Source organism: Lagopus muta, chromosome 1 (genome assembly GCF_023343835.1).
Source record: "Lagopus muta isolate bLagMut1 chromosome 1, bLagMut1 primary, whole genome shotgun sequence".
Taxonomy (NCBI): domain Eukaryota; kingdom Metazoa; phylum Chordata; class Aves; order Galliformes; family Phasianidae; genus Lagopus; species Lagopus muta.
This window is the reverse complement of record NC_064433.1, coordinates 184,764,469-184,779,039: the sequence shown is the minus strand read 5'-3', so window position 1 is coordinate 184,779,039 and position 14,571 is coordinate 184,764,469. Positions and strand designations below refer to the sequence as shown.

The following is a 14,571-nucleotide window of genomic DNA, read 5'->3' as shown; positions in this document are numbered from 1 at the left end:
CTGGGCCAAAATCAGTGCTATAATAATAAATCACGGTGCTATAGGTTTCAAGTCTGGAAGGAGTAGATGTGAGCAGATGCTTGGAGGCGTGCACATTTCAAAATATCCTGCACGTGACCTTTTTCCATCCAGTTCTATGATCTTGTAAGTACTGTGCAACTTTCGAGACCCTTGTGCTCTAGTGCCTTTTTGTCTCTTGCTTTTTGATCAGAGGAAAATGTAAGGTCATTAAAAGACAAGATTTGCTGCCTAAATTGGTGCCTTAAATACTGCAGTGTATATACTAAGGTATTTATTAAATTGCATTTGGCTGTGTTTTATTCAGATTTTTGCATCATGCTTAAACATCACAGTATCTAAATGCCTTTCAAGAAATCATTAACCAGTCCATTTAACATCACCAGGAAAACAGAGGCTTATTCTGAATAATAAATAATATTAATATACTCTTCAAACTCCCTGCTGCATTAGAGCTTACATAAGCCAGTAACCTAAAACAAAAAACTCTCCACTTTCCTTCTGTAGTGAAAGCATAGAGAGAAAAACCTCCAGAGTGCAGATCTTCCCATTGTGGTTTTATTTAGAAGAGGATGAATGGCTCTTTGGCAGTCCTAAAGAGCAAGTAGCAGTACCTTAATGTAGCTCTCTGGAGTCTTACCACAAGCATGGCAGAACATGTGGTTCCAGATAAGGAGACCAGAAAGCAGAAGGATACTTCAGGGTGAGAATTTCCATGACTTCGCTTCTTCTGTCTTTCCTGTTCCCTGTCATGCAGCACTACTGGGCACCACAGGACAGGTAGCATGCAAAATCTTTATTCTTTCATGCCCCGGTTCAGCAACATATTCAGTAAAAGAAGAGGAAAAAAAGGTGGGAAATTATGCACATATATATGTATTTTGGCATCCAGCCTGGTTTTATATTTTGTTTATCTTGGGTCTGGAACAATTAATTTTGTTCCACATCTGGGACCTCTGTAGGCTGTCATAGCACAAATGATGAAAATGGCAAAGCTGGTCTTTTCCACCAAAGAAAGCATGTACATTTTTCCCTTACTTGGTCATAGAAAATGGAAAATGACAAGAAGCTTTCAGATTTGGCTTTTCAGATTGATTCCTGACTGTATGTCATTCAATACACATAAATGCAGTTTAACAATAAATTCCAAGGGGAAAGGGGGAATTAGGGGGGATGAATCTAACAGTGCAATCTTTGTTAAAATACAGTTTTTTGGCTGATGATCATCTAGTAACAATTAAAGATCTTTAACCTTTTTAACCTCCTGTGGTTTGTAAATGTAAAACGGAGTGTGCATCTCTCTGAAGATGTTGCACAAAAGAAGAAAAAAAAAGAAAAAAAAGATGTTGAGTGAATCTGTCAAGTTTTAATTTACATAGCAAATCTGCTTGTTACTTGAATTGTCTTCCAGAAGGCAGTTTGCAGAGGAAGAATATTCTTCTGACATTATTTACTGATTAGATATCAAAGCTGACGGGAGTACAGTGGTAGGCATTGGTGGTCTTTTTCTTCTTTTCTTGTCTGGTTAAAGCAAATTCTAAAATAATTGAAAAAGTACTGTTTTTAGTCACCAATTAATGTTTGGCTGTAAAAGCATTAAGATACGTAGTTAGAGGTTTGCAGGTAAGCGGACAATTTTCTACTTGTAGGGACATCAGAAAATTACAGAATCACAGAATCACAGAAACACCAAGGTTGGAAGAGACCTACAAGATCATCCAATCCAACCATCCACCCATCACCAATAGTTCTCACTACACCATGTCCCTCAACACAAAATCCAAATGTTCCTTGAACACCTCCAGGGTCGGTGACTCCACCACCTCCCTGGGCAACCTCCCTTCAGTTATAGAGAGCAGTGAGGTCTCCCCTGAGCCTCTTCTCCAGGCTGAACAATCCCAGCTCCTTCAGCCCCTCCTCATCAGCCCTGTGCTCCAGACCCCTCACCAGCTTTGTTGCCCTTCTTTGAACCCGCTCCAGGCCTCAGTGTCTTGCAGTGAGGGGCTCAAAACTGCACACAGTACTGGAGGTGCGGCCTCACCAGAGCTGAGTACAGGGGCACAATCACTGCCCTGTTCCTGCTGGCAACACTGGTTCTGATGCAGCCAGGATGCCATTGGCCTTCTTGGCCACCTGAGCAAGAATTAGAATTTAATGCCACCATTCTGGTCTCATTCTCCTTGTTCTCAGATAAAAACAAACAAACAAACAGAAAACTATGGCCATGTGGGCTGAAAAGTAATCTGCAGTGACTAATTGCCTGCAAGCATGCACTGCTCGGGTGCAGAGGCAGATAAAATTGCCAGTTGTTTTTTACATGGAGGGCTCAATACTTACGCTTCACAGTTGCTCAGGTCTCCAGCAAATGGTTACTGATAGCAGCTGTTAAGAAAGAGCATTTCTCACTATCATGAAGAGCAGATTGATCAGTCTCAGCTTTTCCTTTAAGGATGAACAAAAGGGGTCTACATTTTCCGTATTATAATGATCTTCCGAAATGAGGCCGTGATATTTTCCTGAGTCTGCAAGCGTTCAACCTGTTCTGCCTCTCTGCAGCTGTTGAGGTATAAATAGGCTGTGTGGGCTTCTGCAGGAGTCTGGCTGTGAAGTCTCTCATGGATTGTGCTGTTTTAGACTTGCTGCATTTGGAAGTGCTCCCCGGGAAGCAGCGGGGGCTGTGCTGGTGCAGGGAGCCCTCACAGCAGCCAGCGGGTAAATGAGTGGCAATCCTGTGCACAGACATGCAGCCTCATTTTTGGAGAAGAAATTGTAAAGCCCATCGGCTTTTGCAGTAGTGCTTAACTAGTGACAGAGGAGCACTGCAGCCTGGCTGAAAAGGCTGCCGAGGTGTAGGCATTAGGCACACCCTTGCCCTCACCCCCAGCCGCCCTCCCCTGTCACAGCTCCATGCCGTTCCCTGTCTCTGTCACACAGAGCAGAGCTCAGCGCTGCCCTCCGCTTCTCAGGGAGCTGCAGCTGCCATCAGGCCTCCCCTCAGCCTGCTCTGCTCTGGGCTGATCACACCACGGACCTCAGCTGCTCCTCATCTGCCTTCATACAGAGGCTTGGTGCTGGGGAAGCTGTGTGTTGGAGGAGAAGCTTACAATCTTCTATACAGTACACCAGCAGCTGGGTAGAACTTGCCTCTGGTGTTCAGGTACTGTGAACTCGTATCAGACACAGTGCAGGAGAACCAAATGCATCCTGGGCTCAGTTCATTCCCATTATGTTATAGAAAAGTTACTGATGGAGAAGATCCTGAAGAAAGGAGATGGAGAACATCTGCTGTCCTTCCTCATTTTCTTACATTTGGGTACTGTATTTAGAAATCCTTGAAATGGAGAAATTGCATGCATCTTATTACTAGCATTTGTTTACAAATATCATTCTGATTAGAGCATCTTCATAGGTTCTGAATTCTTCAGGTTGGCAGTACTGACTAAATGGCAGAGTTGTTCATCAATATTTCCTCCTGTGTTGCCTTTGGATGCAGAAAGCAACCTTCTCATGGTATTAGAAGCTAAAATGAATATCTTGAACCTGAGCCCCAGTATTGTACTTTGGTTGATCCAAATTACTTCTGGGATTATGAAGAACAAGGAGTGTGGCTTCAGGGAGCTCTCAGTAGCTTTCCTCAGCCCCACGGTAACCTGTTAGGAGGTGGATTGATGATGAACAATACAGCTTTGCATAGAATTTTTGAACAAGATATAAAGAGACAGTAAAACACAGGAAGGGGAACTCTGTGAGTCATTGGTCATTTTTTATGCTGTCAAGTGCCTTAGTACAAATCATGTACAGTTGGAGCTTTTTTTCTGAACTGCCCCTAGATATAATTGGTGAAGACGTCTCTCAAGGCAAGTTTAATAAAAGGGCAAACTTCTCATTTTCCCAGTGTTGACATTGACCAAAACATCCTGAAGTCCTTGCAGAAGAGCAGAGCCTGATTAATGTCTCTATGACAAGGGGAAGGAGGCTAGCAGAGGCTGAGCCTGCTCATCAGTCTGTCATTATGACACCTTGTCACGCACACACATGACACAAAAAGCTCGCCAACCTTGTTTTGTTCTGCATAAAGTTTTTGTGTGAGAATTTTCTCCACTGGGAAATCTGGAAATCTGCTCATTTATTTGTATTAGCAGACATAAAAGGCAGATAGTCTGTGCTCTTTGTTGCAGAACAGGCAGTGCATGGGGCTCAAAGCATCGTGTCTCATTTCTTCTTCATAATAGGAAGAGAAGATTTAAATGGGACATTAGAAAGTATTTCTTCACAGGGAGCGCGGTTAGGGCTTGGAATAGGCTGCCCAAGGCAGTGGTTGAATCCCCATCCCCAGAGGTATTTAAGAATTGTGTGGATGTGACACTAAGGGACATGATTTAATTATTGGACTCAGTAGGTCATGTTGCTGGTTGGACTTGGTGATCTTGAAGGTCTTTTCCAACCTAATTAATTCTGTATTTCTAGTTCTGTAGGTTCTTGTCATAAAAAGGTGGTTTTTTTTCCCTGGACAATCTTCTGTCACTCAGTGTACTCTGTAACAAACCACTGAGGGCTGGCTGTAAATGAGATAAAATGAGGCATTCCATATTTAAACCGCATCGATTTTGTGATATTGAACAGAAAAGTCAGTGATGTCACAACGTATACACTAATTGTATTTTCTGCCTTTGTGATGTATGCTGTAACTCTGTGACTATCTGGGTTTTCAGAGCAAACTCTTTATAGGTCATTTCTTTTACAGAGCCATTTGTGTTTCGGGTGCTTTGTTTTCAGTGCTGTAGGTTCACAAGAACGGAGGGTACAGATATAGATGAGATACACTGCATAAACTGTATCCTGCCTGGAACTTGTGCCTTTTTTAAAACTAATACTTAATATAAACTTACTTGGGGGGGGGGGGGGAGGGGGGAAGAAAAAGACTCAGTTTGTTCACTGCTGGAATTTTGCAGCATGTAAAGATAAGAGTTGTTTTACAGTGAAGTCAACCTGGCAATCTGGTCCCAAAAGGTCACTGGGGAAAAGTCTTTAGCACCTCTTGTAGTTGTGTTTTGTGAGAAACAGCTTTGTAGAATTCATTGTTCAGCAGAACCTCAGAATAATGATGCATTATTTTTATATAGAGAAAGAGCCACGGTACCCCGCATTCCTTGCCATACAACTTTAAAACATCTATGTGCACCATTTCTTATTTATTATTATTTTCATCCTTTTTCCTGTTTTTATCTTAAGGTTCTCAGATTTGACTTTTATTAACTGCTACAAGGCAGCAACCGAAAGATACACCTTATACTGCAGTATTTGAACTGTTCAAGGAGAGGCACAAGCTCTTCAATATAAAAGGAATGTCTAAATCTAAGAGACAGTTTGCCTGAGGCTTTCAAAAAATATTCCCCAGGTGCCAGCACATAGAGAGTACCAACAGCTCCTGGTGAGAAAGCAGAGTGCAAATGCACATTATTCTCAACTCAAGTTTGTACGAGGATAAAGGAGAGGGGGATTGAATAAAAACACTCCTGTGAATAAACCAGTCTGTTTCTATAGATAAGTTTTTTTGGAAGAGAGTGCAGTGTAGTACAAGAAGCAGTTTTGCATGGGCGATGCTTCTAGTGCAGGCGATGCTGTTAGGAAAGTAGGGCATTTTGAGCATATGAAAGAAAGAGGTGTGCTTGGCTTCATTAGAGATTCTAGTCACTTGTGTAGTACCAGACAAGAGAGACAATGTATTTTGCATGTTAAGACACTTTATTCATTCCTTCTGTTTCACGTATAGGTTAAAACATTTTTTTTCCTTTAAATGAAGGTATCGGTGCAATGCAGTAACATCTTTCAGATGTACTTTTACAAGAGAGCTAAAAGGCAGAATTTTTTTAGATTTGCTTTGAGCTTTGATTTAAGAAAGGTCTTTTCACCTACAGCATCTTTTTCTCTGCTACCGTTATTAGACTATTTCAAGCTTTATTAATGCATTTCTTCTCCAAGGCAGTCTCAACCAGAAGTGCTGTTCATAGCTTTTCCCACTGCGATACCTGGAATCTTTTCTACAAGTTTCAATATCAAAATCTTATTTTACCTTATTTTTTTCTACTCCTCCCAGCCCAGAATTCAGTTTTTCATGGCCTGGAGTGTTTGGCAGCACTCTGCAGAAACATCTGAAAAGATGCCACCAGAAATTTCAGGCCGGTGAATCCAACACAACTTTTGTTGTGCAGCTTATGTAGAGGATATCAGCATCTCCAGAAGGACTGGAGTTCTGTAAGTGAATTGTGTAGCCCAGCTGATAAAGCATATTGAGTTTCTGGAAGGGTTTCTAAAAAGTTTTGTGCTGATGTTTATTAGAAGTGTGAAGTTATGAAGTGTTCTATATCAGGTTTTATTTTGTCCACAGAAAGGGTCTCTGCACACAGCAGTGTTTTTGTAATTGTAGATAGGTGGGTGGAATTTCAGGCTGTTTTCTCTGGTGGTGTTTAGAGTAAGGATGCCTGCAGGATTTTAATTCTTTTTCACTAAACCTTTTTTTTTTTTTCCCCTCATTCACTTACTCTGCAAAGTCTGATGTGCGCTTCTCAGAGGTAGATACTGAGGTCTGTAATGTCCCACCCAGACTACTGTTGGATTAATTAATACTGAAAGCAGTTCCTTGAAGAGTTTTACCCTGTGACCTCAGGCCAGCCATCTCACCCATTAAGCTGGGCTCCAGGAACAGAAATGGGGAAAGCCCTGCTCAGGATCTAAGAGGTTTTTAAGGAAAAAGGAAACAAGTACTGTTATCTTCATAGTAATATGTAAGTTTTATATATATATATATATATACATGTCATTAGCAATATAAGTTATGTTTTTCACTTGCAGAAAGCTGGGATGAACAAAAATCAGTTCTGAAAGAAAGGTTCTCAGGATCCCATTTTTTACTATCTTTTTGTACCGGGACAGGATTTGTTCTTTGGAGTTGAATACACAATTTCCCACCAAAGCAAAAATCCACAGAGTAATCTGGAATCATGTTTCTTGCCATACTTTTTTTTCAGAGCCATCCCAGTTTATGGCTGCAGCTGAACTCACTGTAAGAAACAAGAGCCAGCGGAAGAGAGGAGACTAATGCATCTACTCTCTGAATGCCTCAAAAATCAATAAATAGAAGAAGTCACACTTCTGTGTGAAAGGGATTTGTATATTCTGATCTGTGAGAGTTTCCAATCTCTTCAGCTTTACTCGTGAGCACAGAAATTTGATTTCATTATTGCAAGAGAACAGTGTACAATAAATGCAAGTTGAGTATAGCACAGGGCCTGAAAACTGATTTCTTCACAGGCTGCAAATTGGAGTAATTCAGTTGATTCGGTTAGCATCATATGGCTTGAAGGTCAGTGCAGAATTGGTCTCTTGCATTATTAATGACTGAATAGCAAAAGTGGGGAAAAATGAAAAGAAAGAGGCTGCTTTATGGATGTATGTAGACATTACACAGTTCTTTGTAAGTTAAAAAAAATGAAAATGCTCATGTACAGTTGGGAATAGCACATGCTTAGGAAGATTTCTGTCTGATACAGTTCTCTCATTGATATTTTGGACTTAAAGAAGTATAATTCTGAATTTGTGCAAAGAAAAGCTCAATATTGCCAGTAATTTACATTAAAAATGCAATTTTTGGTTCCATTAATAATGCAAAAGGTTCTGTAGAATGTGAAGATGGAAGAGATCGCTGATAAGTGTAGTTAATAACTGAAGATAAATGTAACTTAAATATTGAAGCATTATTAAAACTCAGAAGTGTCATCCTGACAGTGACTTCTAAACCATCAGGACTAATCCTTTTAATTTTGCCCAGATCTGACTCACTTGGAGCTGAAGATGCTAAACGCAGAGCTGCTGTTTGCCTGTTGTCTGGTGCTCATCAGTGCTCTCAGAAGTTTAGATCCGATTCAGTTTAAAAAGTCAACTAGTCCCACTCCAGATTGAGAGGCAGCAATTACCACTCTGTCTTTAGGAATGAGTACAGTCATGATATCCCAGTATTGTAATTAGCAGTGTTGATGAACATAATGCGTGGCATTTTCCAAAGAGCCCTTACACCCTGTGATTGTGTTTAAAAAACCCAGAGGCAGCTGTTTGTGTCTTCTGACTACACTGGTTCTGCACACACTTAATTAATAGGTTAATAGGCAGAGAGCTATATGAAATCTTCATTTTGAGGTGCTTCATTAGATTTGGTTGGGTTTTACAGCACTGATCCAGAGTTAGAGCAGAATTCGTCCTTCATGCTGTTAATTGCATCCTGTTATTATGTTGTTGTTCTCACGTCAGTCATTTTCTCTGCAGCAGCTTAAGATAAGGCACTGTTCTGACTTCTCTTGTTAATGGCTTTCAAGCTGCTTCAACTCTTCGCCCGTTGCATAATCCAGTAAAAACCTTATGCATACACAGAAAAACTACTTAATGCTTCCAACATAAAGATAACACATGAAAGAGAACGGGCACACTTTTTTCATGATAGAGTAGCTAATTCTTTTGGTGGTAGCAGTTATGTCCCATTCATTCAGCAGCACACATTAAGTAAGACCGCATGGCCTCTTGTGCCCCGTAACATGTTTCACTGCTTGTATTTGCTGAGTGCTCAGGGCAGGGGCACAAAATACTACGTTCTCTGAACTCAAATAGTAAATGTTCAAATAGAAGTACAATGCATCATTAAGTAAAATTAACATTTGCATCTTAAATGCCTGCGGCATGGATGCTGTTAGGATGATGCTGATGGAGGAGACTGGAGGCCCCTTGGCTGCAGCCTGACATGGGATGCTGAAGCATGCGTGCCCTGCTATGCTGGTGAGCTTGGTCTTGGCTGCTACTGCACTCAGATACAAGTGCAAGCAAGAAGAAATCTGTGCACATCCCATAGAATGCCTTCTGCACAATGTTGCACTGATGAGCAGCATGATTCCAACTATTTGCAATCAATGAAACTGATAGGTTGATGGTACTTTATGGATTCAGCTAGCTTCGTTTAAGATAGGTAATACATTTATGTGATCATTGCTAACACTTATTTTACAAACGCCTAAAAGGCAATACACTTGTCAACACAGAAGCACAGTCACAGAAAAGCAGTGATTTCCTGATTAATGAGTGTTATGTGCTGATCTCGCTGCCATTTGCTCCTCACTGTCTCCTAGAGCAATCCAGTTTATACAGTGGCAGACATCCCAGTATCATGATTTTTACATAAATTTGGTAGCAGACACATCCCAAATCTACCAAACTGTTCAAAACTTCTGGTGTGCATCTGGCTTAGGCAGTAGGGGGAGCTGCAGAACTCAGCTCTCATCTCCAGAGCACCCACCCATGTGGCAAGTGAGCCCACTATCCTCTATCTTCAGACCAGATCCTGACCCCGGATGGCTGGATGTCACCAGTTCAGTGATTGGAACCGATTCTTGTTAATCTGAGCCTTTACTTTAGTTTTCTTTTTCAGATTGCGTTTGGTTGGCTTCCTGTAGTTGCCTTCGATGTCCTATTCATCAGAAATGGACTTGAAGTTCAAAAAGGAAGAAAATGATTTTTCTAACATCAGACCAGGTTAAAGAGGCACAGATGGAGATTCACAGAAACTGAAATCTTAAGAGAGTGACTGTGACTAGACACCAGAAGATCAATTTGCTGACTTGTGTTACATCCATCTAATATATCAGTCCATTTTTATTGTGCATTTCCTACAATTAATCTATCATTTCATAGTAACTAGCGAGTAACTTCCAAACATCATTTATGGGCTTTGTAAATGAATTCCAGTTTGCCTCCCAGTGCGACTTTGTACAGGAATAAAACACAAAGTGAAGTAATAAAAATAGCCTAGCAAATATAAAATTCACAAATCTAGCATAACGAGGCATAGGACTGCACTAAAGTATGTATAGATTAACACCCTTTTCTTGGTTAGAAAAGGGGATCTGATTTCGTGTAAAGTCACAAGTCATTGTTTTAATGTTTACCAATCACAGGACTGAAACTAACTTCAGGGAAATACATAAAAGGTACTGCTACAAAACAAGATTAGAATTGATTATTTAAATGAATTGTTCCTGCTTGCTGATGTAAATCATGATTAAAATGGGTGACCTAAGTCACTTCTCTTTAGATAATGTTGACCAGCTTAGATCCTGGCAGTTCGAGTCCGGAGACATTATTTCCTCTCTCAGAATGACAGAACTGCCTCCAGTTAACCACAATTACACTTCAAATCCAATTTCCTTCACTAATTTTTCAGGATGTTTCTTTTTGTCCCTTTGCTTGAACAAAGTAAATTCATAGCACAAGTTATCTAATTACTGCTTCCTTTAGCTTCTTTATTTACCCTGCGTATTGATTTTGATGTTTTTGGTCTCAAATATCTTTTATTTATCCTTCCTCACTGTAATGATGCTTTCCTTGTCAGCTCTTCTCAGCACTGTGCAGGAGGAGGGTATTGACAGGTGTAAGCACTGCATCTGCTATGGTTAATGAACCACTCTCATCAGCAGAGCATGGCGATGGGTGGTGAAGACTCTTGACTAATTCCAATGCAAAAATTAGGACAGTTGAGCTTTGCACACTTTTCTTTGCATTTGAAACAGTTAAAGCATGCACACAATATGCTGCTGTTCAGCAGTAAGTCTTCAAACTGTGGTAATTTGCTTGATTGCCTTCACCTCTCTGATAGTTGTCTTTCTGCCTGTCTCGCGGTTCTTTATGACAGTATGTGGCATTGGCGTTGTACGATAAAAGTTTTGTGTTACCTTTTCAGTTTCATTTAAGGGAATAATCTTATGCAGCTGGATAATTCTTTTAGTCACTGCGAGCAGAAGACATGAGAGCTTTCAGTGTAACCTGGAGGTTAATCTCCATCAAACCATTACAGAAAATGCAAGAGATCATAATGAAATCTTTGGTTTCCTGAATATCAGTTGCCTAAAGCCTGAAAGAATGAATATGAGAAGCTCCTTGTCTGACTTTAAAGAGGTGGAAAAGGTACAGATTTTGTTCAGTCAGACATCCAAGGTTATTTTTTTCTCTTTTGGAGCATTCATAATTCTTCTGATAAGTAAATGCGATGATGTGCAATGCAGAGGGGAACATAAACTGCTCTGCTAAAGAGCAACAATGGTACTCCTGAGATTAAGGACAAGCAGAAGGTTGTTACTGTATTACATACTTTAAGTCTGTGGGTCAGTTCCATAGGATGACTGTAATTGGGTCCTGAAAAAAGTCTTTAGTGAGATCCAGCCCCTTTAGTGGAGTTTTATAAAGGAAAGGGAGGGCATTCCAGAAAGAAAACAAAACAAAAACCAACAACCAAGGATTTTCAGCCTTACGAACCAATATCGTGCTTCCAGGGTCCCTAAAATAACTGAGCAACTGACCTACACTTTAAAGAACTTTTGCATTAGTGTCAGAAGGGATTGAGTCATTCTTTATCTGAAGCTAAGCAACTCGTGTATCCTCTCATACATCCTTAATAAAAAGAATCCTCATTGGGGCCATTCATGTTTCCATCAGCCTCTGCATCAAGAACAATTTGTCATGCAAGGCAGTGTAAGTAACGGAAATCAATCTCACAGAAGCTAATGGGAGTACAGAACTCCTACGCACCTTCTCCAAAATGGTTTCCTTGATAGCATTTGGGTGCTTAATTCAGTGGTTCAGTGTCCAGTCAGTAACAGATCTGGCCCAGGTACAGGAAGAATGCCTTGGCAAAGGAGGAGAGCTTTTACCACGGTCTGCCTGTGCAGCCGTGAGTGGGATTTGTTGGGTTTTCCTACAGAGCACTTTATCTTCAATGGAAAAAAAGAAATAGGTTTTTCTCAGAAGCGTAATCAGGCAACTATTGTGCCTGAGGTTTGTGTGTGCTTCTCAGGAAGTCTGTTGCAGTGAGATGATGGACTAGCTGCAGCATTTAATTTAGTCTCTGAAGAGCAGCCATCAGGTTGAGGGATAAGTGCAGAGATAGTCAAGAATTGTTCTGCTTCATCAAAGGGAAGCAGCACAGAGATGCTCTGTTTCAAAGGTACTCAGTTCTTCCCTTCTGCTTGGAGACTCAGCAGAGGGGAGGAAAGTCTCAGGTGCTGCCTTCACTGTGAAGACGGAATGAGACAGAAAGTCTAGCCACTTTATTCAAGATCATTTATAACTGACACACCATCAAGTAGTCCATCCGTGTCTGGCAAATTCTTCTGGGCATGTTTAAATTGGGAAGCTGAATTATCTTACAGTAGTGTTAGAAACTGGGTGTACATGTGGTCTTCTGCTGTTTACTTGGCTCCTTTTTTTTCTTTCTGAAAAATTTAGAAAACTTCAAGACTTGTGTCCTTTTATCTGCTACTTATTGCTACCAAAGATGGCTCTGCTGCTTAAACAATAGAAAGCCAAAACAAACAATAACAACAACAAAAAACAAACACCCAAACCAGTCTTCCGGTCTTTGTCAGAGCTCTCAATCTGGTTAGAGTGTAAGCACACATAGGACAAACTGATACATTTCACAGAATTATAGAATAGAATCACCGAATGGCTTGGGCTGGAAGGGACCTTTCAGATCATCCAGTTCCAACCTCCTGCTATAGGCAGGGACACCTCCCTCTAGACCAGGTTTGTTCACAGCCCCATCCAGCCTGGCCTTGAATGCTTCCAGGGAGGGGACATCCACAGCCTCACTGGGCAACCTGTTCCAGTGTCTCACCACCTTCACTGTAAAGGATTTCAGACCCTGACTCGCCGTAGGACCTGCTGAGCAGTGTGTCTTCCTGGGTCCAAGAGCCTCCTTCAGTTGTCCTGGAAAGAGAATTGTGGGCACCCTATTTGGAAGTGCTAGCCAGAATTTCTGTTTTATTTTTTACCAACAGTGACTCCTGGTGAGCCTCAGTGGCTTGATTTTCCAAATCCACGTATTAAATACCAGCAGCCCTTCTCCTCATATTGAGAAAGTTGATAAGCTTGATGGAGTACAGTGTAAAAACCATGGTTTACTCTTAGGTTCCTGAAAGTTTTAACTTCATTTAGGCTGAGGTAATAGTGCTATAACTTCCCAGAGCTGTGTTCAAGAAATTTTTCTCCTTTATCAGGAGAAAAAGAATAGTTTTTCTTTTTTATTACAATCACTGTTACATTTAGTAGGAAAGAAATAATAAGTGATATCGAGTTTTATGGCTTAAGGAGAAACAGAAAAGAACTGTATGCTCTTCATAGAGTTAAAAAGACTTTTTCTCCATGGAGTGCAGTAGTTCTGCAGGTTATAGGTATATTGCATCTCTGTAGGAAGCATCCAGTATTTGGGATTCTGGGAAGTCTAATACAAGGTTCCTTTCAATGAATCAATCAGATCTTTCAAATAAGACTTTTGGTGATACAGGGGAGATAATATCCAGCTAAGCAAAGAAACTGAGAAGAGATTAATGAAGGCAGAAATGGTTTTACATGGATTAACAATGTGTGAACATTGGAAGGTGAGACTTGTTTCTTGTAAAACTCGTACATCTTCATTTATTTTGGCCATGGAAATTTAGCAGTCCTTGTGGCCAGCTCCAGTCAGAATTCACAAAAGCCACAGTTTGTGAAATAGGAACCAATTCCGTGGAAGAGATTTTTTTCTTTAATCCTTTTTTATTGTTAGAAGATGTAACCGTACAACATACACTTCCATGCAACCAAAGTTGCATTCCTTATAGATCTGTCAGAGTATCTATCGTGCTGTCAGGGCAGTGGCTAACACTGAAACACTGAACAACAGGGATGTGTTCACTGCTCTTTTATTGGAGATTGCCTTTTTGCCCTACGCCTAGCATCAGTGTGTCTCCATTTAGATTATGGTCTGCAGTCGCACAAGAGAAAGCAAGCACGAGCCCATGTGCAAGACTGAGTGTTTACTTGTTGGTGGAAGAGCTTGTATGACTGTATGTTTATTTCATGTTAAGGATAGATTAAAATGATCTGTGGGACATAACACATCAAGTTGCCTCCATTTCTTTTCTGTTGCATGTGCTATGAGCACTTAAAGTGTAAAGAGTAGAAGTGAATGCTCCCATGAACAGAAATCCTGATTTGTGTACTATTTTTTAAATGCTTCGGGATGAAAGATGATACATTGAGAGACAGATAAGATTGACTGTTCACCTGCAGCATCAAGCCAAAAATACCTCAATTTCCTGGAACAACAGTTGTAGATCTTGGCCGAATCACCTTAGTGTTTATCCTTTCCTGTTATGAGGATTAAAAGCTAGCCATTACTTTGCATTTTCTTCTTCAGATGAGATCTTAATGACTGAGACCACATCTGATATATGTGGCCATTACATTCCATTACCACTTTTGGTAATAGTAGAAATTTGCCAAATCACTACAGACTGGATTTGTCTTGCATGATTGCATTACAAATTACCTGCAGCCTCCAAGACTGTAGTGCGTATCCCAGGGGAACGCTTTGGCAGTGCGTATATCATTGAGTGACATTGAGTTTCTGATCACCATAACAGGCTCACTTCTTGAAGAGCATGTGGAACTTGAAGGCATCATGACTGCACCATGCTT

The 14,571-nt window shown here is 40.7% G+C and overlaps 1 protein-coding gene across 12 annotated transcripts in view; it reads left to right on the top strand.

Annotated features, from left to right (window-relative positions):
* The window catches only part of FAT3 (FAT atypical cadherin 3), a 479,929-nt gene that overhangs the window by 274,425 nt on the left and 190,933 nt on the right, over positions 1–14,571 (top strand). The window contains exon 5 of one of the 12 annotated variants that reach the window (XM_048949099.1): positions 9,488–10,523. The exons of the other annotated variants lie outside the window; for them this stretch is intronic. Coding sequence (XP_048805056.1) covers positions 9,488–9,549 — 62 coding nt within the window. The 3' untranslated portion in view covers positions 9,550–10,523. Of the gene's footprint in view, positions 1–9,487; positions 10,524–14,571 lie in introns of those variants that run through there. 12 annotated transcript variants of the gene reach the window in all.